Source organism: Oryctolagus cuniculus, chromosome 12 (assembly GCF_051225735.1).
Source record: "Oryctolagus cuniculus isolate XC-2025 breed Fujian yellow rabbit chromosome 12, ASM5122573v1, whole genome shotgun sequence".
Classification (NCBI taxonomy): domain Eukaryota; kingdom Metazoa; phylum Chordata; class Mammalia; order Lagomorpha; family Leporidae; genus Oryctolagus; species Oryctolagus cuniculus.
This window is the reverse complement of record NC_142878.1, coordinates 10,501,850-10,523,090: the sequence shown is the minus strand read 5'-3', so window position 1 is coordinate 10,523,090 and position 21,241 is coordinate 10,501,850. Positions and strand designations below refer to the sequence as shown.

The window sequence follows — 21,241 nt, the reverse complement described above, 5'->3', positions numbered from 1 at the left end:
AGTGTTTTAACGGCTCGGCACAGGCTCCCGTCTGACTGTGTGTAGCTGCGGTCTTCAGTACGGACCCCTCGTCAGTGGTGTCAGTCCACTTCCCCATCGCCTTTCTAAGGCTTTGCCCCTGACTAAGCCAGCCGGAAACTGGGCCCAGTTCCAAGCAGGACCAGGACACATCTGCCCAGGCGCAGGACGGCCTCCCCAGCCTCGCGTTTGCTTGAGGGCCTTGCGGGAGGGCAGAGGCTGTGGCTGTGCTGCCGTTGGTAACGGCGGGAAGTGGCGTGCGGCCAGCCCTGCGCTGGAGGCTCGCCGGCTGGGCGGGATTCCTTCCACACAGCCCCTCCCCTTCTCCTCCTCATGCTGTTTTTCTCCAGGTCAGAAAAATTGCCTGAAATGCCACCCGAGCTGTAAGAAGTGCGTGGATGAGCCTGAGAAGTGCACCGTGTGCAAGGACGGGTTCAGGTGAGGCCCCCTTGAGGCCTGGGGGTGCCAGGGCCGGGGCCGGGTTGGTTGTGGCTTCTCCTAGAAGCTGTGGTGTCACAGGCCCCAGACCTTTTCTTCAGGGCAAAGAGTCCAAGTCTGTTCAATCCTGTGTCTGATTCGAGCCGGTTGTTGGAGAGGAGGCGCTCAGCTGGGGGCTATGGCTGGGGCGCCGGGGAGAGGCCAGTGCTGCTGTCCTGGCCCTGTTGGCGGGGCAGCTGGGAGCAGTCAGCACCTCCTTCTGTGATCCTGGGCATGGAAGGAGGGAAGGCGTTGTGGCGGCAGCTCCTCGGGACCTGTCTCCCAGCAGAGAGGAGTGCAGGGTGTGTCCCCTGGGCAGGGGAGTCAGATACCCAGCTCAAGACCAGCCTGGTAGGAAGGGCAGTGGGTCCAGCAGTGACAGGATGCAGAGGGCCTGCAGCCCTGGGAATGTGGTCAGCTGCAGTCCACAGGGAGCTTCCTGTTATTGCCTGACATCCTTTTAAGCTCTGACTTCAAGGTCATCACCACCACGTTACAACCACAAGAGTCCCAGCCACTACTTTGTGTGGAGGGATAAACGCAGGACAGGTTCGCAGGAGAATGTCAGCCACAAAGCCACGACCAAGCTGCCGCACACAGTGCCCTCAGAGCCCTGATGAGGAAGAGCCCTGGGTGGGCACCTGCTATCCAAGCCAACGCCTCCCTGCGATGCAGGCGTAGGAGATAGGAAATACCAGAATTCCAGGGTGTTCTCCTGCTCCCTGCACCACACACTTCACCCCCACGCATCGAACTGGGCTAGCCATTCCCTGGTACATGCCAGCCGGGGAGCCCGTAATTTCACTCAGTCCTGACACTCCCTAAGGGTTGTCAAGTCCCGCAGGTTAAAGACTCAGCCCCATAAGACCACACCTCCCAACCGCCTGAAGGTGCCAATCACAAGTCTCAGGCTGCCACCTGCACTTCTGTCCCACAGTTGTTAGCATTCCCGCAGCCCCCATCCACCCACCCGCCCGCCCAGAGGTTTGGTTGATCTGCAGCAGCTCATGGAAGTCGGGCAGCTCTTCACTTCAGTTACCCACTTGTTATAAAGAATGCTACAGAGGACACAGGTAAACAGCCCAGGAGAAGAGAGGCAGGGCACAGTTCAGATGGGTCAGGAATTCGCTTGTGCGGATTCTGGGGCGCCACCCCCTGGCACATGGGTGTGCTGTGTGCACCAGCCCAGAAGCTCGTAGAGCCCTGTCCTTGGACTTGATGGAAGTTTCATGATGTAACACGTTTGATTACACCATCAGCCTTGGATGGTCGGTTTAGCCTTCAGCTCCTCTCTGCTCCCTGCAGGTCTGGGTGGTAGGGCTGAGAGTTTAACCAGATGGGTTCCCCTGGCAACCAGCTCCCATCCTGAGGCCCCTGGGAAGCCCTCAGCTTGCAGTCATCTCATTAGCATAGAGAAAGGCATGTGTCATACTCCAAGGGTATTAGGAGCTGAGTGCCAGGACAGACAGCAAAGCCATATTTCTAATGACAAATCCCAGTATCCCAGCAGGATCCTCTGGACCCGACAGATGCAGTGCAGGGCACTTGCGCAGTGTGTGCAGTGGCTGCGTTCAGAGCGTGGGCATCGGGCACCGGAACTCTCAGGAGATGAAGAAGTCATAGTGGGTGACGTGGGCTTAGAGCCACATGCCAGACACAGGCCAGATCCAGCCTGGGCGGTCTAGCTCAGTCTGTGTCTGTGCTTGGGTGCTGGGCAGTCTGGCTGGAGGAAAGGGAAGATGGGAGCCACATCGGGCAGCTCCCAAGTGGGGATTTTATTTCAAGTTCATTGTGAAATCACAGATGCTTTCAAGCAAGGGAGAGGCATCAGCAGGGTCACCCTTGCAGCCCACACGGCCTCCCACGTTGTAACTGTTGACATTTCAAGGAGGCCCTGGACAGAGACAGCCAGCAGTGGAGATGCCCCGTGTGCTCTAGCTCTCCCACTAGGGTACAGATTCAGGTTGGCGCAGCAGTGGAGAAGAGAAGCCAGCACAGAGCAGGAGGGGTTGGGAGGCCTTAGCCCTCTCCATGCAGGCTCTGCTGCCCAGGCCCAGGCCTCTAGCTGGCTTCAGGACAGCTTCTCCAGCGTTCCTTAGCTTGGAACCTTCAGTAACTCATTTCTTCTGGGGAGAGGCCTTTGATGCAAATCATAATGTAATTAGGGCTTTGGAACAGATGTGGAAACCTGCCGCTTCTCTTTAACAGCCTCGCACGGGGCAGCTGCATTCCCGACTGTGAACCAGGCACCTACTTTGATTCTGAGCTGATCCAGTGTGGGGAATGCCACCACACCTGCCGAACCTGCGTGGGTGAGTTCACTGTCCACAGAGGCCTTTATTTTGCCAGATAATCAGATAGAACCACGGTTGCCAGGGTAGGCAGGCCAGCTATCTTGAAACAAACCCCTGGGCCTTCACGGGCTTGCAGTGTTAAAACACAAAGGCAACACAACACAAGAAGAAAACACAAAGGCCCTACCAGGGGCTGGTGGAAGAGGGGGAAGAGAAGTTACTGTTTAATGGACACAGAGTTTCAATTCTGCAAGGTGAAGAGATCTGTGGATGGATGGTGGCGATGGTTGTACAACACTGGATGGAGTTAATGTCCCTGAACTGGTAAATTTTATGTGATGTCCATTTTCCCCACAGTTCACAAGCTTTCAAAAACTAAACAAAACCCTAACCCTAAACGATGCAAAGACCCATTCTGAGCAAGCAGCCTATGTTCCCCACTGTTAGGAACCCAGCCAAGCAGTGGGTGCTGCCCAGCTCTGGAGGATATGACCGTGTCTATCACCCATAAGTTGGTTGCTTGGAGCTCCATGCTGTGTGGTGTGGCGCTGCCTGAGACACAGCCTGATGATCCCGAGAGCTGAGCAGGTCAGGTGGGCATGGCTTTAGAACACTGCCCGCCTGCCTTGACTGTTGTGAACATTCTGTTCAAAGAAGAAAGACTTCTGTCGACAACTTTACCTGTATTTTAAATCCCAACAAAGATCATAGCACAGATATTTCCCAAGCACAACTTTTTGAAGCTCTTTATTGGGGCCAGTGTTGTGGCACAGCAGGTTAAGCCACAGCATGTGAGACCAGCGTCCCATATGGGCACCAGTTCAAGTCCCGGCTTCTCCACTTTTGATCCAACTCCCTGCTAGCGCGCCTGGGAAAGCAGCACAAGATGGCCCAAGTTCTGGGGCCTCTGTACCCACATGGGAGACCCAGATGGAGTTCTAGGCACCTGACTTTGGCTTGGCCCAGCCCTAAATTACTTATTTTTTTATTTTTTTATTATTTTTTTTTTGACAGGCAGAGTGGACAGTGAGAGAGAGAGACAGAGAGAAAGGTCTTCCTTTGCCGTTGGTTCACCCTCCAATGGCCGCCGCGGTCGGCGCGCTGCGGCCGGCGCACCGCGCTGATCCGATGGCAGGAGCCAGGAGCCAGGTGCTTTTCCTGGTCTCCCATGGGGTGCAGGGCCCAAGCACCTGGGCCATCCTCCACTGCACTCCCTGGCCACAGCAGAGAGCTCACCTGGAAGAGGGGCAACCGGGACAGAATCCGGCGCCCCGACCGGGACTAGAACCCGGTGTGCTGGCGCCGCTAGGCAGAGGATTAGCCTAGTGAGCCGCGGCGCCGGCCCCTAAATTACTTATTTTTTAAATATATTTTTAAAAATATATATTGTGGGGCCAGTGCTGTGGCATAGTGGGTCAGGCCACAGCTTGCAGTACCGGCATCCCATGTGGGTTCCAGTTCAGGCCCAGCTGCTCCTCTTTGGATCCGGATCTCTGCTGTTGCTTTGGAAAGCAGCAGAAGCTGGCACAGGTCCTTGGGCCCTGCACCCGGGTGGGAGACCTGGGGGAGGCTCCTGGCTCCTGGCTTCGGATTGGCACAGCTCCAGCCATTGCAACCATCTGGGGAGTGAACCAGCAGATGGAAGACCTCTCTCTATCTGCCCTGTCTCTCTCTAACTCTGCCTTTCAAATATATATTTATTTATTCAAATACATTATTTATTTGAAAGGCAGAGCACCAAAGAGAGGGAGCGACAGAGAAAGATCTTGCATCCACTAGTTCACTCCCTGAATGACTGCAATAGCCAGAGCTGGGCTAGGTGAAGCCAGGAGCCAGGAACTCCATCTGGGTCTCCCACAGGCATTGCAGGGCCCAGGTACTTGTACCCACCCAGGCACATAGCAGGAAATTGGAGCAGCTGGGGCTCAAACTGGCACTCTGATATGAAATGCCAGCGTGCAGCAGTTTAACCCGCTGTGCCACAGCACCAGCCTCCCAGAGCAGTTTTTATGCAGAATAGTGGAGAAGTTGTTTGTTTTTTGGGCTTTGTCTTACAGTTATGTTCACAAGGAAGTTAAAGCACAGCATACGCATGTGGGCTGTGTGTGGTTTGAGTTAGGTTTCTTCCTCTCAGCCCTCCGTCCTGCCCCTGGCACATTGGTCCATTCTAACAAACCTGTGTTAGGTTGAGCTTTGGCCTCAGTAGCAATCTAAAGAGTAGGTCTCTGCTAAGTTGCAGTTGCCACAGTCCTGCTGGTTGGAAATGCCACAGGATATGCATGACCTTCCCCAGGTGGCTCTGTAGCCCACATAGCCATCAGCTGTGCAGTCCAGGAGTGGATGTGCCAGAGCCACCAAGGCTGCGGCCAAGTGGCATGCACAGCGGTGGCCCGGGCTGGCCCTCAGCCGCTGTGGGAGGTATGCCCTCCTCAGGCCCTCCTCGGACAAGCCAAGAGGGAGCTGGGTCTGGGGTCCCGCCACGGGCAGCTCAGTAGTCTTTCCTAGCAGTTAACCTGCCCTCTTTTCATCTGTCGCTTTTATTCTTTATTTCTTGACTCACTGTGTAGCCCAGGTTAGTTTAAAAAAATTACCTATGGTAATTCATTCATTCATTCATTCATTCATTTAAAATGCAGAGTGAGAGAAAGAGGGAGCTATCTTCCATCTACTGGTTCAGTCCCCAAATGCCCACAACAGCCAGGCCTGGGCCAGGCTGAAGCCAGGAGCTGGATCTCCATTTGGATCCATCCCGTGTGGGTGATGGGGACCCAAGAATTTGAGCCGTCTGCTGCCTGGAAGGGTGCCTGTTAGCAGGGAAGTGGAGGAGGCCCTCGGATATGGGATGCAGGCCTCCTGAATGCCAGCTTCGCCCCCTGTACCGCAGCACCTGCCCCACATGGTCCCTCGACTCCCTGTGATTCAGGCGTGCAGCTGTGAACTCCTGATTTCAGTAAATCCATTCTCTAGTCCCCAGTCTGATGGCCACAGCTTTATCGCTTGTAGGTTTTCTCATCTCAGTCCAGTGACTTCTCCATCACTTCAGGAATATAAACTGGCGGTCTGCAGGTCTCAGGGCAAGGGGAGCTCTCCTACCTCCCCGTTTCCTCCTGGGGGCCTGATGTCTACTCCAGGCAGCCCCTGGAGAGAGCCCCCACTTCCTTCCGTGAGTCACCCACAGGCTTCTTGCTCCCTGTCCGGTCTGGGTCTCAGAAGTTCCTGTTCTCAGCTACCTGCTTTGCTTAGGAGCTGGCCTCCAGGTATGGGGGGCCCACGCACAGCACATCAAGGGGCAGCATCCCAGGCACCTGTGAGGGTCATCCCTTGCCCGTGAACTTCCTGTGCCTGAGAGAGCACCACGTGAACTGGAAGTAAGAACACCGTGGCAGGTAGAGGCAGATTGCTCAAGAAAATGCTGTTGGTCTTAGGACTCCTAAACCAACATGTTTCTCCTGCTTTTTAAAAATATATATATTTCTTTATTTGAGAGTTAGAGAGACAGAAAGGGAGAGACAGGAGCTCGCCTCGCTGGCTTACTCCCCAAAGGCCAGCAGCAGCTGGGAGCTGGAGCTCAGTCTTGGTCTCCCATCTGCGTGGCAGGAAGCTTTTCCTGCTGCTTTGCAGGGCACACGTTAGCATGACAGGGGCGGAGCGGGGCATTGAACACAGACCCTCTAACGTGGGACACGGGCGTCCCAGGTGGCGACTTCACTGCTGCGCCAAACACCCACCCCTCTTCTGTTTTCTGATCAAGGGCCCCGTGTTCTTCTTCTTCTTCTTCTTCTTTTTTTTTTTTTTTTTTTTTTGAAGAAAGCTTTTATTTAATAAATACAGATTTCATAGGTACAGATTTAGGAAGATAGTGGTTCTTCCCCCCATACCTGCCTTCCCACCTCCTACTCCCTCTCCCATCCCATTCTTCATTAAGATTCATTTTTAATTATCTTTATATACAGAAGACCAACTAGATACTAAGTATAGATTTCAATAGTTTGCACCTGCACACATAACACATAAAGTACTGTTTGAGAACAAGTTTTACAGTTAATTCTCATAATACAACTCATTAAGGACAGAGGTCCTACATGGGGAGCAAGTGCACAGTGACTCCTGTTGTTGATTTAACAATTGACACTCTTATTTATAATGTCAGTGATTATCCAAAGCTTTTGTCATGAGCTGCCAAGGCTATGGAAGCCTTTTGAGTCCATAAACTCTGACATTATTTAGACAGGGCCATAATCAAAGTGGAAGTTCTCTCCTCCCTTCAGAGAAAGGTACCTCCTTCTTTGATGCCCCTTCTTTCCACTGAGATCTTTCATATAGAACATATTTTGCCACAGTGTCTTAGCTTTGCATGCCTGAAATGTGCTCCTGGGCTTTCCAGCCAGATCTCAATGCCATAAGGGCTGATTCTGAGGCCAGAGTGCTGTTTAGGGCGTTTGTCATTCTATGAGTGCTATGTGGCCCGCTGCCCTTGCTGGATCATTGTTTCCTTTTTAATTCTATCTATTGTTATTACCAGACACTTCGTCTTATTTATGTGATTCCTTTGACACTTAATGCTATCTATATGATCAATTGCACATTTAATATGATCACTTTAACACATAAGATGGCATTAGTACCACCTAGCTTAATGGGGTTTGGAGTCCCATGGCAAGTTTTTAGCTTTACCCTTAGGGGTAAGTCCGTAGGAGTGTGTGCTGAACTGTATGTCTCCTCCCTCTCTTATTCCCACTTTATATTTTTCACAAGGATCTATTTCCAATTGACTTTATACACTTAATTCTATGTTAAGTAAAGAGTTCAACCAATGGTATTAGGAATAAAAGAAAAAGAAGTAAAAAATAATAAAATAATAAATGGTTCCTCAACAGTCAAGACAAAGGCTGTTCAAGTCATTGCTTCTCGTAGTGTCAATTTCACTTCTACAGGTTTCCTTTTAGGTGCTCTGTTAGTTGTCAGAGATCAGAGAGAACAAGTTGTATTTGTCCCTTTGGGACTGGCTTATTTCACTAAGTATGATGTTTTCCAAATTCATCCATTTTGTTGCAAATGACCAGATTTCTTTTTTTTTTTTTTTTTACCACTGTGCAGTATTCCATAGAGTATATATCCCATAATTTCTTTATCTAGTCTTCTGTTGACAGGCATTTAGGTTGATTCCATGTCTTCACTATTGTGAATTGAGCTGCATTAAACATGGAGGTGCATATAACTTTTTTATTTGCCGATGTCATTTCCCTTGGGTAAATTCCCAGGAGTGGGATGGCTGGGTTGTAGGTAGGTCTATTTTCAGATTTCTGAGGTCTATATTTAGATTTCTGAGGTATCTCCAAACTACCTTCCATAGTGGTTTTACCAGTTTGCATGCCCACCAACGGTGGATTAGGGTACCTTTTCCCCCCATCCTCGCCAGCACTTGTTGTCTGTTGGTTTCTGTGTGAAAGCCATTCTCACCGGGGTGAGGTGAAACCTCATTGTGGTTTTGATTTGCATTTCCCTGATGGCTGCTGATCCTGAACCTTTTTTCCTGTGTCTGTTGGCCATGTGGATTTCCCCTTTTGAAAAATGCTTAAGTCCTTGGCCCATCTCTTAACTGGGTTGTTTGTTCTGTTGTTGTGGAGTTTCTTGATCTCTTTGTAGATTCTGGTTATTAATCCTTTATCAATTGCATAGTTTGTAATTTCTCCCATTGTGTCAGCTGCCTTTTTGCCTCCCTGACTGTTGATGTAATCCCATTTGTTAATTTTGGCTTTGACTGCATGTACCTCTGGGTCTTTTCCAAGAACTCTTTGCCTGTGCCAATGTCTTGCAGGGTTTCTCCAATGTTCTCTAATAATTTGATGGAGTCGGGTCATAGATTTAGATTTTTAATCCATGTTGAGTGTAAGGTGTAAGGTAGGGGTCTTGCTTTATACTTCTGCATGTGGAAATCCAGTTTTCCCATCGCCATTTGTTGAAGAGACTGTTCTTGCTCCAGGGATTGGTTTTAGCCCCTTGGTCAAATATAAGTTGGTTGTAGAAGTTTGGATTGATTTCTGGTGTTTCTGTTTTCCATTGGTCTGTCCATCTGTTTTTGTACCAGTAACAGGCTGTTTTGATTATAACTGCCTTGTAGTATGTCTTGAAATCTGATATTGTGATGCCTCTGGCTTTGTTTTTTGTTGTACAAAATTGCTTTAGCTATTTGAGGTCTCCTGTGCCTCTGTATGAATTTCAGCATCATGTTTTCTAGATCTGAGAAGAATGTCTTTGGTATCTTGAATGGTATTGCATTGAATCTGTAAATTGCTTTTGGAAGAATGGACATTTTGATGATATTGATTCTTCCAATCCATGAACATAGAAGATTTTTCCATTTTTGTATCTTCTATTTCTTTCTTTAATATTTTGTAATTCTCATCATATAGATCTTCGACATCCTTGGTTAAATGTATTCCGACATATTTTATTTTTTTGTAGCTATTGTGAATGGTTGATCTTAGAAGTTCTTCTCAGCCATGGCATTGTCTGTGTATACAAAGGCTGTTGATTTTTGTGTATTGATTTTATATCCTGTTACTTTACCAAACTCTTCTATGAGTTCCAATAGTCTCTTAGTGGAATCTTTTGGATCCTCTATATAAGGAACCACGTCATCTGCATATAGGGATAGTTTGACTTCCTCCTTCCCAATTTGTATCCTTTTGATTTCTTTTTCTTGCCTAATGGCTCTAGCTAAATCTTCCAGGACCATATTGAATCGCAATGGTGAGAGTGGGCATTCCTGTCTGGGACCAGATCTCAGTGGGAATGCTTCCAACTTTTCCCCATTCACTAGGATGCTGGCCCAGGCCCCATGTTGTTGATTGGCCCATGAATGATGCGTCTGTCCCTGCATAAGCACTGCCTGGTTTGCTGTTATTCTTCTGACCACGGATGTGTTTAAAGCATTTGGAGCCTAAAAAGACTTGTAATGTAATAGACTCCTGAAGAGACTTTGTTAGAAACATAACTTTTTGTAATTGAGAAAATAGTTTGCTTGGGAAAGGTATGTTTAATCAGCTTTTTAAAATTATTGTGGTAAAATGCACATAACATAAAGTGCACTGTCCTGACCATTTTAGGGGAGCAGTGCAGGCACTGTCAGGATTCTGCCACTGCTGTGCAGCCATCGCCACCAGCCTTCTCCAGGGTCCTTTGTCCCCCCCCCTCCCCCCAGCTCAACGTGTGACCACTGAAATGTAATCAACAGAGCGTTAGACTAAGCGCAGACACCAGCCTGCGTTCCAGCCCTCCCCACAGGCCCCTCAGCCATAAGGCCCCTAGTGTCGGAGGAGAGACAGAGAGGGTGGCGGGGTCAGTAGGTGAGGCACAGGAGAGGGACCGTGGTGGGTACCGGAGGCCAGACCTGGAATGACAGCCCCACTTGCTAGTGGACGCTCCTTGGAGATTAGCAGTGGGGGGAAGGGGCAGACTGGACAAGGCATGAGAGCAGCTGACCCCCTAGGACAGCATGAGCCAGACAGAAGCCCGCGTGTGGGGCAGCTTGTCATCCACGCTGCAGGAAGAGAGGCAGGGCACCCCTCCTTTGGGAGACGGGTCTGTGACAGAGGCCCGCCACCCCAGAGGGTCTCACTTCTGCCCTCTGCTCAAAGACCCCAGGCCTTCTGGGCTTCCCAACAAAGGCAGAGCCCAGAATCCTCTGCACAGCTGAGCTGTGCCCCTGAGGCACGGAGCCAGCCCCGGGGGCCCCGAGTCCTGTGCCCCTCAGTACTTGGGATGCTCTGCAAGGGATCTGCATGCCACAGAGAGGCCCCGCCCAGCCCAGCTTTCCTCCAGGAAGAGGGGCTGTCGCCGCCTTAGCCGCCAAACCTCTACCTGCGACACCATCAGAGCAAAGAGGAGGGTGGGAGAGGCTCATCTGGGGACTGTGATGACCAGGGAGCACCTGAGACAACTCTCACGCTACCAGCCAGCAGCCCCGCTGCCTGTCTGCAGGTCCTTGCCTGACTCTGGGGCCGAGGTCTCCTCCCCATGCCCCTTGGTCTTATGTTCAGAGGAGGACCCTCTCCTCGGGCTGCCCTTAGCCACTTGTCCTCCACGGCTGAACAGGCCCCGGGCATCCACACCAAATGCCTGCCAGCACCATTCCCAAGGACCTCTGGTTCACATTCTGGGTCATCTTCCACAGTGTTCTGACACGTGGGAGACACGCGTGCAGAGCAGCCACAGCTTGGGAAGTAAAAAGAAGGGAAATAATTTTGCTGACCTGTCCTATTTAACCCAGGTGTCTAAGAGATCCTTCCAACACTTGTCGTATAAAAGGGAACACGGCTTTTGCCTTCCTCCCTTACGCCCAGTGTGCTTTCTGTGCCCACAGCACGTCTCGGGTCACCGAGGCTGGGAAGTGGCCGCCACGCTGGCGTTAGCCGAGGAGGGTCCCGTCCCATTAGGAAGGAAGCGTTTGGGATCGGGGCCAATCCCTGGGATGGGCTCATGCCTTGTATGCCCACTCTGAGCAAGGAGGGTGGTACCACTCAGCTCCTGGGAGTGGGCGGGGGCCGGCCAGCCCTGCAGGACACCTGGGAAGGTATCAGCTGCGGGGCCGGCTGAACAGCATCCCAGGTCCTGCCCCTGACACCTCCTTTTCCTGTACCTCCCAGGGCCCAGCAGAGAAGAGTGCATTCACTGTGCGCAACACTTCCACTTCCAAGACTGGAAATGTGTGCCAGCCTGTGGCGAGGGCTTCTACCCAGAGGAGATGCCGGGCTTGCCCCACAAAGTGTGTCGCAGGTACAGGCTCCGGGCGGAGGCCCAGACTGCCAGGGCATGGTGCTCAGCGGTGTCCGGCCAAGCAGTGGCCAGGGGAGCACTGGGGGCTGGGGGGTGGGCGTGCCAATCACCCCAGTGCCGTGGGTGCCCTGGGCGGGGGAAAGCTGTGCACAGAGCTCATCGGTGGCCTCCGGGCTTGGTCATGTAGCGCATATTTACTTGCTGAGGGCCTGCTGTGTGCCTGGCCCTGGGTGGCAGCTGGGGGGGGGGCAGGAAGCAGAATGACAAGGTGCCCCCTGTGGCACTCACACAGCAACAGACCCCACCTGGTGACCCCAGCTGTGCCCAGCTCGGGACTGCTTTGCACAGTTGGTAATCAAGGAAGGCACGTTGAGAGTCTGTGAAGAATGTAAGTCTTCAGGGGACGTGCCAAGATCCCGGCCACTCCCCACCCCAGCCCCCGCAGCCCACACACAGGCGTCTGCACCCTCGCCTGCCCTGGGCCACTGCTCCCTGTGCGCCCGCACCGTCCAGTGTCCTGGACTGGCCGTGTCATGTTCCCTCTTGCTGTTAGGAAAGAAGCCACTCCTTTTGGGTCCCTCTTGTCTTGCATGGAAATTGTGCCAGGACTTTGTTAGGGTAAGAGCAGCAGGGTGACCGAGACAGAGACGACACAAAGGTGGGCGGGCAGCCAGCGAGGGGGCTTCTATGTGAAACAGGCTCAAAGCCCCGGCACCCTGGGAGGCGACCCTTTGAGCGTTGGCAGATAGACTCCGCCCAGGCTGGCTCTGAGAACGAGTGATTGGCACCCGTCTCCTTAAAACAATCAGAACAGAAAACTGCAACACAGCCCTGCAGCAGCCAGCAAGGAGCCGCCGAGTCCTTGTTCTCAGGCCACCCACAGAGAGGGTCGGGGACACGTGCCTGTGCCAGGTCAGGGGCGTCCTGCTCCCTGCGCCAGCTCGCAGAGTCCTGCCCAGGGCCCCGTGCACAGTCGTCTGAAGGAAGCCTTTCATTCTAACCAGCCTGCTGGTCCGTGCGGAATTAAGGGAGAACTCAGAGACCAAGATCGTCATTCTCATATGGCAAATGCCTGGATTCTCGGGGATGCCACAGCTATGGCAGCTGGAATCCCACAGGCACCCAACAGCTGTGGTGTCCCCAGGAGGGAAGCAGGAGGTAGCTGGCCTCCATAAGCGCTTCCGTGGGCATTAGCGGCCAGGCATTTCCTGGGTACTCGCTTCCACGTAGGGGAAGCCTTCAGCCTGGAGGAGGCTCCAGTGCTGCGGCCAAACAGCACTAGGAAAAGCCCAGCCCACCGCCACAGGGAGGACACATCTGTGTTTCAGGAAGCTTCCGTCATTCAGAGTCCCCTGGCCCTACAGACGATCAGCGTGCACTTGTCCCGATGACAAGGGCCTGGTCTGCTTGGTTCCACGGCATCTCTCCCGACGCAGGTAGAGAGGCCCTAGGATGCTGGCTGACGCTGTGTCTGTCCCCGAGACAGGCTGGCAGCTCTGAGGAAGCACCTGGCCGGCACGTAGGCCTGCTGTGTCAGCAGCCTGGAGTGCAGAAGGCAGGTGGATCTGAGGCCTTGGGCAGAGAAGAGTCCCTGTGCAGTATCTCGGGGGAGGAGCAGGAACCCCTAAGACTTAGAAGGTGACTGCAAGAGCGAGCCGGGGTGACATGGGAGAAATGAGTGACTGTGCGGTGCTGGCCTCACTGCTCAGGCCCCAGCCTCCCCCCATCCCGCCCCACTCTCTCCATGCTCAGGGGGGCCAGAATCCCTGGGGAGCACACCTGCTGCCTCATTCTGCACCCTGACTGGAGCGAGCTGAGGGTTCCTGAAGCCCACACAGCCTGTGATCCGGGGCTCCCTGTGTCTGGCTCTCACCTGGATCAGCCCAAGGGCAGGTGGCCCCACTGCAGTGCACACAGCCGCCCTTCGCAAATTGGGCAGGGCACGGCAGCCACGATGTCCTGGGGTGAGGGAGGTGCAGGAGAAGTGGCAGAACCAGAGGCATCTCGGGAGCCCCTGCCAGCCTACGACCCAGACAGAAGGCAGCGGGAGCCCCAGGCAGCTGGGGATCTACGGGGGGATATCATCCCTCTCCCGGGGAGCCAGGACCCTGGGGTCTCTCCCCCAGCCTCCAGATGAGCACTCAGGCCAGCCGCCACCCGGGCCCTGTGAGACCCCGAGCTGACAGCTCGCTGCGCCCACCTGGACCTCTGCTACACAAGCGGGAGCCCGGGACAGATGTTGGAAGCTGCTGTGTTTGTGGCCATTTGTTTACGGCAATAGAAAATCAGGACACCTGCCGCCCCACTAAGCTCTGGGAGCTTGCACTACACAACTTCAAAAGTCTACAGAAGGCCAGCGCTGTGGCTCACTAGGCTAATCCTCCACCTGCGGCTCCAGCACGCCGGGTTGTAATCCTGGTTGGGGCGCCAGATTCTGTCCCGGTTGCCCCTCTTCCAGGCCACCTCTCTGCTGTGGCCCGGGAGTGCAGTGGAGGATGGCCCAAGTGCTTGGGCCCTGCACCCCATGGGAGACCAGGAGAAGCACCTGGCTCCTGGCTTTGGATCAGCGCGATGCACCGGCCGCAGCGCGCCGGCCGCAGCGGCCATTGGAGGGTGAACCAACGGCAAAAGGAAGACCTTTCTCTCTGTCTCTCTCTCTCACTGTCCACTCTGCCTGTCAAAAATAAAAAAATTAAAAAATTAAAAAAAAAAGTCTACAGAAAATGGAGCTAAGAGATAACTCTACTTTGGTGCAAAAAATTTTGAAATCCATGCCATGCCGGCATCCCATATGAGCACCAGGTCAAGTCCTGGCTGCTGCCCTTTCTGTCCAGCTCCCTGCTAGAGAACCTGGGAGAGCAGCAGATGAAGGCCCCAATGCTTGGACGCCTGCCACTCACATGGGAGACCCGATGAGTTCCGGGCTCCTGCCTTGGCCTGGCCCAGCCCTGGCTGTTGCAGCCATTTGGGGAGTGAGCCAGTAGATGGACTGGCATGCGCTCGCTCGCTCGCTCTCTCTGTAACTCCAACTTTTAAATAAATACATCTTTAAAAAATTTTTTGAAATCCATGCGTAGTTTCTTCATGATATGCATTGTCCAGGAACTTTTTGAAGACCCCTTCTTTTTTTTTTTTTTTTTTTTTTTTTTTTTTTTTTTTTCAGGCAGAGTTAGAGACAGAGAGAAAGGTCTTTCTTCTGTTGGTTCACCCCCCAAAATGGCCGCTACAGCCAGCACTGCGCCTATCCGAAGCCAGGAGCCAGGTGTTCCTCCTGGGCTCCCACGGTGGCGGGTGCAGGGCCCAAGCACCTGGGCCATCCTCCACCGCCCTCCCGTTCTGTGCATGGATTACATTTCTTTGCACCAAAATGCATCCTGTTTACATGTTCCATGAACTGTTGGACAGTAAGCCATATCCTACCGAGACCACACAGCTCCTCCACAGTGTCGTCCGTGGTTACAGTGCGTCCCAGGTGACTGAGGGCCTGCTGCGTGGCTCACCAGCCCAGCTCCCATCTCACTGCTGGGCACCATCTGGGAGAGACCCTGGGGGGGCCCCTGGGGGAATGTCTCCCCCTGTGGCTGGGCCCCCGCAAGGTGAAGGGGCAGCGTGTTGGGGGCCCCAGTGCTCCCGAAAAGAGCATGAGGACAGGGTCCCCCAGCCACCCCTGGTGAGTCCCCGGACCCTGGCCTCCCCTCCGGGCAGCCTGGCGGGGCTGGCAGCAGGCTCTCGCTGCAGGAGGAAGAAGTTGCAAAGGCTCCCAGACACAGGTTGTCCCCTGGGATTTCCACATTTACAAGACTGCAAGCGAAAACCCGCTGCATCCTGGCTGGGGATGTTGGGGGGGGGGGGGCCTGGAGAGGCCAGCTCAGTCTTTCGATCAGAGCCAGCTTTGGAAGCGGGGCCCAGAGGCTCATCGCTGGCTGCGAGCCTCACACAGCGGAGGCACAAGCCCTGCCTCCCTTCTCAGAGCTCCACCCGTGGTGCCGGTTGTGCCCCCTGCTGGCCGCAGCAGGGAAGGCGGGCAGCATGCAGGAGCACTGTGGAGCCCGAGTCCCCGGTGCTGAACTCAGCCAAGGCAGCAGGTCCAGCGCGGTGTGCACGGGGCTGTGGGAGTGTGGGAGGAAACCTGCAAGTCTCGGCCGAGGGCCCAGTGTTTCTGTCAGGCTCCACCTTGTCTCTGTCACAGCGGCTCCACTTGCCCCACAGCGCCCCAGCCACCCCACGTGACAAGGCTGAGCATGAGCGTGCCCTGGGTCCCAGAAAAATCCTCGGGCCTGGCTCTGGGCAGGGAGGCGGGGTGGGAAGGAGAAGGGCACCGCCCCTGCCCTTCCCTGCATGGTAGGCCCGTGTGGCTCCAGAGGAAGCTCAGTGGGGCAGCAGTGGCGTCACCGGTCACGTTCCAGAGCGGAGTCCGGCCACAGCCCACAGGTGTCGCAGCAGGCGGCTGCTGGAGAGGCCATGGGAGTCACGCGGGGGGCGAGCGCCAGTGCTCTCGGGGCCTCCAGCTGACCCACAGGGAGTCTCTGACCCAGGCCTGGCCTCCGCTCTCAGCCTTGCTCTTGCCACGGGCCCTTCCTGGCCCATGGTGAGGTCACACAGTGGGAGGGACCTGCAGACACTGGGCCCATGTTACAGAGGGTCCAGTGAGGGCAGGCGGGCTTTGGGGGAAGCCTGGGTGGGGGCCTCTTCCCCAGACGCCAGCAGGAGCCGCCTCTTCCCGCAGGTGTGACGAGAACTGCTTGAGCTGCGCGGGCTCCAGCAGGAACTGCAGCAGGTGCAAGGCCGGCTTCACGCAGCTGGGGAGCTCCTGCATCAGCAACCACACGTGCAGCAACGGTGAGGCCCCAGGGTGCCGGGCCCCAGGGTGCCGGGCCCAGGGTCGAAAGAGGAGGGACGCCCCGGGCATGCACGCACCTGGTCCTGTCACCCGTCGCGGCGCCTCTGGCTACTGTGAAAGACAGCTGCCCTCTTTCCTAACTCCCCTGCAGGCCTCTCTTACACGGACCTGAGGCATCTGACCGCCAGCCCAGCCAGAGCTGCTTAGTTTATTGAGTGACCCTTACAGAGTAGTCTGTTCTTGTCCTGTCCCCTCGTGTGCCACAGGCCATAGGTGTGGCCGGGTGTGGCAGCTTCCCCAGAGGAGGCCCAGCCTCGGAAGTCACAGCCAGAGACCCGGGGTGTCATCTCCCCGGGACTGGGGGGACAGAGCCCGGAGTCCAGGCCCTGCTCAGCCCTGTCCCCAGGGAGGCCTGCTTCTCCAGGAGTCTGGGGGACAAGGCTAGTTATAAACAAACTCAGAAGGGGACCACAGACGGTGCCCAGCTGGAGGGTCTGAGCAGGGACCTGGCCTGCAGGCCAGGTGGAGGATCCTGGCTCAGCCAGCAGCAGGGAGGGGCTGCCTGGGGCCAGTGCTGGGCACCACCCCTGCTGTGCCACAGCATCCGAGGGCATGAGCTGCCACTGCCCTCCTCTCCTCTGGCAGAGCACGGAGCCCACAGAGATCCTTGGGGCTGCCCCGCAGACCCAGCGGTGGCCTCCGTGCCTTGCTGGCTTTTTATTCTGGCTTGCAGAATCGTGTCCCTGCAAGGCCAGGCAGCGTCCTGGCGAGGAAGTCACCTGCTGAGGCTATGCATGCAGCCTAGGAAAGGGGGGCCCCAGAGGGACTCCGAGCTCCGTGAATGGCGCGGCATCCTCAAAAACCAGCGGCCCAGGGCCCGCCTCTTTGCCTCAGCCACGGTGTTTTTAGTCACTGAGCCTTGTCCGTCTGCCTTAATGGCTGTCTTCCTCCCATCCCCTTCGCCATTTGGGGTGTCCCCTGGACTGTGGCTGCAGCCTCCATGCCCGTCCCTACAGTCTTCTCCCTAGCCTCCCCCAGCGCGGTTGTCCTGAATGACTGGTGCATGTACCTGTGCATCGAGGGCCCCTCTGGCCCAGCCTGCGCCATCCCCCAGATGTGTCCGTGTGAGTCCCCAGACTTGGCAAGAGCCCCTCTACCCCAGGCGCCACCGCCGCCACGCTGGGCTCACACAGCCAAGTGCATCATGGGAGGGGAGCCTCGAAGCGGCCGCCTGCCTCCCTCTGCGTCCCCCTGCCTGGTGGGTCCTGGGTGCCCAGCAAACATGCAGCGGTGGAAACCATTACAGCCCCAGCGTCTGACCTCTCCCTCCTTTCCTTTCCCGGGTCCCAGCCGACGAGACCTTCTGTGAGATGGTGAAGTCCAACCGGCTGTGTGAGCGGAAGCTTTTCATTCAGTTCTGCTGCCGCACGTGCCTCCTGGCCGGCTAGGGGGTGCTGGCTGCCGCAGAGGGTGGGCCCCCGGCCGGCCAGCCGTCTGTCCGTCCACCCTCCTCCAGACTGTCGGCCAGAGCCTGTGGCAAGGCGGCGCCCTGCCCTCACAGCTTTATCTCCCCAGGAGCCGGGTCTTTGCAGCGTCACTGGGCACCCAGATCAGGTGGGCGGCGGTGCTCAAGGAGGGCTGTGTCCTCCCGGCTCCCCTTCTGGCCAGCTCGGAACGGGAACAGAAGGAATTCCAGGAATAAACAGCTCCGGCTACTCTGCAGCCACTTCTGGGATCCTGTTTACCGAACCTTCAAGACCAAAGCAGAACGAAAAGATGCCCGGCCTCACAGGTCGTCCTGTCCCGCGTGGGCTTCCGTGCGGCTTGGTGGTGAGCTGTCCGGCCAGCAACCGCAGAGCCCTGGCTGCCCGTGGGCACTGCTCCACACCTGCTGCTGAGCCTGGGGGCGGTTTGGTCAGACTGTAAATAAAATTGGTTTGGGGGCATAAAATCTGTGACCACTGGAGATGGCGTGTGTCTTTCTGCACAGTCAGCTCCTTCAGAAACCGCGGCCGTGGCTTAGAGTCCAATTGCACACGTGGATCAGGAGATGGTTCCAGTCTGCAGTGTTCTCCCCGCGTTCTCCCGGTGCCTCTGGGAGTCTCGTGGCCCTGGACAACCACCTGTCCCTGGTGCAGAGCCTTCCGAGGAGGAGCCAAAGGAGGCAGCCGGGGCCAGCCAGCAGGTGCCCCGACCGCGCCATTCCTCTTGGCGAAACGCCAAGGCAGCCCCTCAGTTGTCAGTCATCCGTCACTTCCTGTTTTATGGGCTCGTTTTTAAAACACCTTTGGCTGCTCCTAGGAGACTCGTTGTCAAGGTGGGCGCACCTGTGTCTTTGTCTATTACCTGCCTACGTGACCCGGTTGGCTTTATTGCTGCCAAACCTATGTAGGTATTTTATAAGCTACATGTCCTAATTTTTACCGATGTTAATTATTTTGACAAATATTTCATATATTTTCATTGAAATGCACAGATCTGCTCGATCAGTTCCCTTGAATAGGGGAGTAACATTTGCCTTAAATTTTTTCGGCCTCGTCTTTCTCCGTCTCGTCCTGCTCCCCCTTGGACCACAGTGCATTTGCCTCGTCACCTGTGAGCTGGGGAGGGGGGATTCCAGCTGTGGTTCATTGAATCCACAACTCCGGAACAGAAATCAACAAAGCAAATACAGTGTTAACCTTAAATTAATAAAAGAGTTAACATCCGTGGCAAAGGAGCCTGTTTCTTCCCTCACATAGAAAGGTAAAGTGGACATGGCTTTATTTGATGTCATTACGCTGAAGGTCTTCTGAGTTGTAGCAAGTGTTGATGTAATAAAGTAACGGGAGAACCCAGAGTTCCGGCACGAGTTTGGCAAAGAAGAGTTTGGAAGAAGGGGCTAGACCATCCCCAGAGACGGGGCCACTGCCCACGGCCCAAACCGTGAGCCTGTCACCGTAGCCACCAAGCGTCATTGGTCAGGTCACGGCCTGCCGTCTGCACAGTGCTTGAAGCCCCTGCCCCCGTGGGTTAGGTGCTGCTGTTTGGGCCACGGGCTGCCTCTCTGCGAGGTTAGAAGCTCAAAATCCTTTGCGCCTAAAGGAAGCGCACCAATTAGGACTGCTGAGGTGGCTGGGGGGCATTGTTCTGGGGATCCGGGGAGGGGCGGTGGGGCCAGCAGTGAATCTCACCTGGACCCCCTTGGCCCTGCAGCAGGCCCTTCTCACTTGGCATAGCCTGCACCTGCGGGTGATGACACGAGTGACAAGACCACCACTCTCCCGCATGGAACTGGCACCAGCCTCACCCCTTGCACCGACCTCATGGCTCTGGCTGTGCCTTGCTTTCTTCCCCCCGGGGCTAACTCCGGTTAGCCTGCCTGTGTCGGTGCTCCCCTGGCGCCGTAGCTGGGCTTGTGCAGCCGAATGTGGCTGCAGGGACGCCTGCACCAGCAGAGAGGTCAGCGGATGCCCCACCAGCCGTCTACCAGCAGCACCGTGAGCAGGGAGGGGAGAGTGAGCATGTCCGGGGTGCCGCAGCCCAGACAGAGCAACAGCCAGAAGGGGTCAGCCTCCCCCAGGAGACTGATGAAATAAAGCCCAGCAGCTTGTTAAGGACCCCAGCACAGGGCACCACTTCACCATCTAAGACCCGGACGAGGATAAACAGGAGCGCTTTGCCCCCTGAGTGCTCGCAGCCCAGCATGTGTGGCGCTGAGTCAGACGTGACCTCCCCTTTTGTCCCAGATGGCAACAACTACAAGAAGCCCCCAGACGGCCATCTCGGGAGCAACGTTTCGCCATGGCTGGACCAATCTGCCCTGGGCTGAATGACTGCCCTCAAAGCCCAAACAGTGGACACCCCCTTGTTTAGACGGACTGACCACAGACAGGGGCTGTTGTGACTGGCAGGGATAGGGCTCGGCTGGGCAGCGTGTGCCTACGGATTTTAAGGGTCAGGACCGGGCACCACCTAGATCTATTCCTTCCCAGACAGGACCCTGGCTCACGGAGGCCCCGCGGCTTGCCTTGGGCTACACAGGCCAGGTTGCTCCCCTCCTGGGCTTGCTACAGGAGCCGGTTCTGCACGGGGCCAGTGGCAGCCACCATGTGTTCCTGTTAAACTGGCTTTAGTTCCAGAGGGTGATGCTTTTCTGACCTTGTCCCCAGAGGCTTTGGCACCTCCCCGTGGCCCCCATATGTGCATCCTTGTCCTCCCAGACTGCTGCTGACGCACGCGACGGCCTGGAACGCCAGTCTGCTGAGGCTGAGAAACTGGCCAGAAGAAATGGATCAGAAAGAAAAATTCAGTTTGCAACTTCATAAGAGATACCCAAACTGAACAAAACCACCCATGGTTTCATTTCAGCCCCTGTCAGGGTGCTGAAGCAAGGGAGACACGTGAAATAACCCACCAGGGGAAAAGCTAAATAAAATAGCTCTGTGGCCTGCAGCGCCATCTGGCGGTTCTTTCTAGAAGTGAAGTTTGGATACTCTGAACTATTTTTTTTTTAACAATCACAAGTCAAGATTATAAAAAGATTGCAAGTATAGCACACATTCTTTTTCCTGAACAGTTTGAGTCGATATCATTGACATGACACCCCATGAGCCTGAACACTCAGTGGGCGCTTCCTATAAATAAAGGTCCCCGACACCATCAGATGGTGTTCCCGCCATCCACCCTTGGCCCAGTGATTCCCTGCCAACGCTGCGGGGAGGAAACACGTTGCACTGAGTCACCCTGAACCTTTAAGGTCCTTCCCTCGCTGATCCTTGACTCCCACCACCTGGAGGCGTCCAAGGCTAGGGGCCAGGTGTGCGGGCAGTCCCTCCATTCGGATTTGTCAGGT

The 21,241-nt window shown here is 55.2% G+C and overlaps 1 protein-coding gene across 2 annotated transcripts in view; it reads left to right on the top strand.

The window, feature by feature from the left end:
* The window catches only part of PCSK6 (proprotein convertase subtilisin/kexin type 6), a 169,440-nt gene extending 150,317 nt beyond the window's left edge, over nucleotides 1-19,123 (top strand). For both annotated transcript variants that reach the window (XM_008269785.4, XM_051822269.3), the window contains 5 exons: nucleotides 369-456; nucleotides 2,704-2,807; nucleotides 11,438-11,567; nucleotides 16,294-16,406; nucleotides 17,758-19,123. In XM_008269785.4, coding sequence (XP_008268007.2) covers nucleotides 369-456; nucleotides 2,704-2,807; nucleotides 11,438-11,567; nucleotides 16,294-16,406; nucleotides 17,758-17,855 — 533 coding nt within the window. In that variant the 3' untranslated portion in view covers nucleotides 17,856-19,123. The remainder of the gene's footprint in view (nucleotides 1-368; nucleotides 457-2,703; nucleotides 2,808-11,437; nucleotides 11,568-16,293; nucleotides 16,407-17,757) is intronic.
* The last annotated feature ends 2,118 nt before the right edge of the window (nucleotides 19,124-21,241 follow it).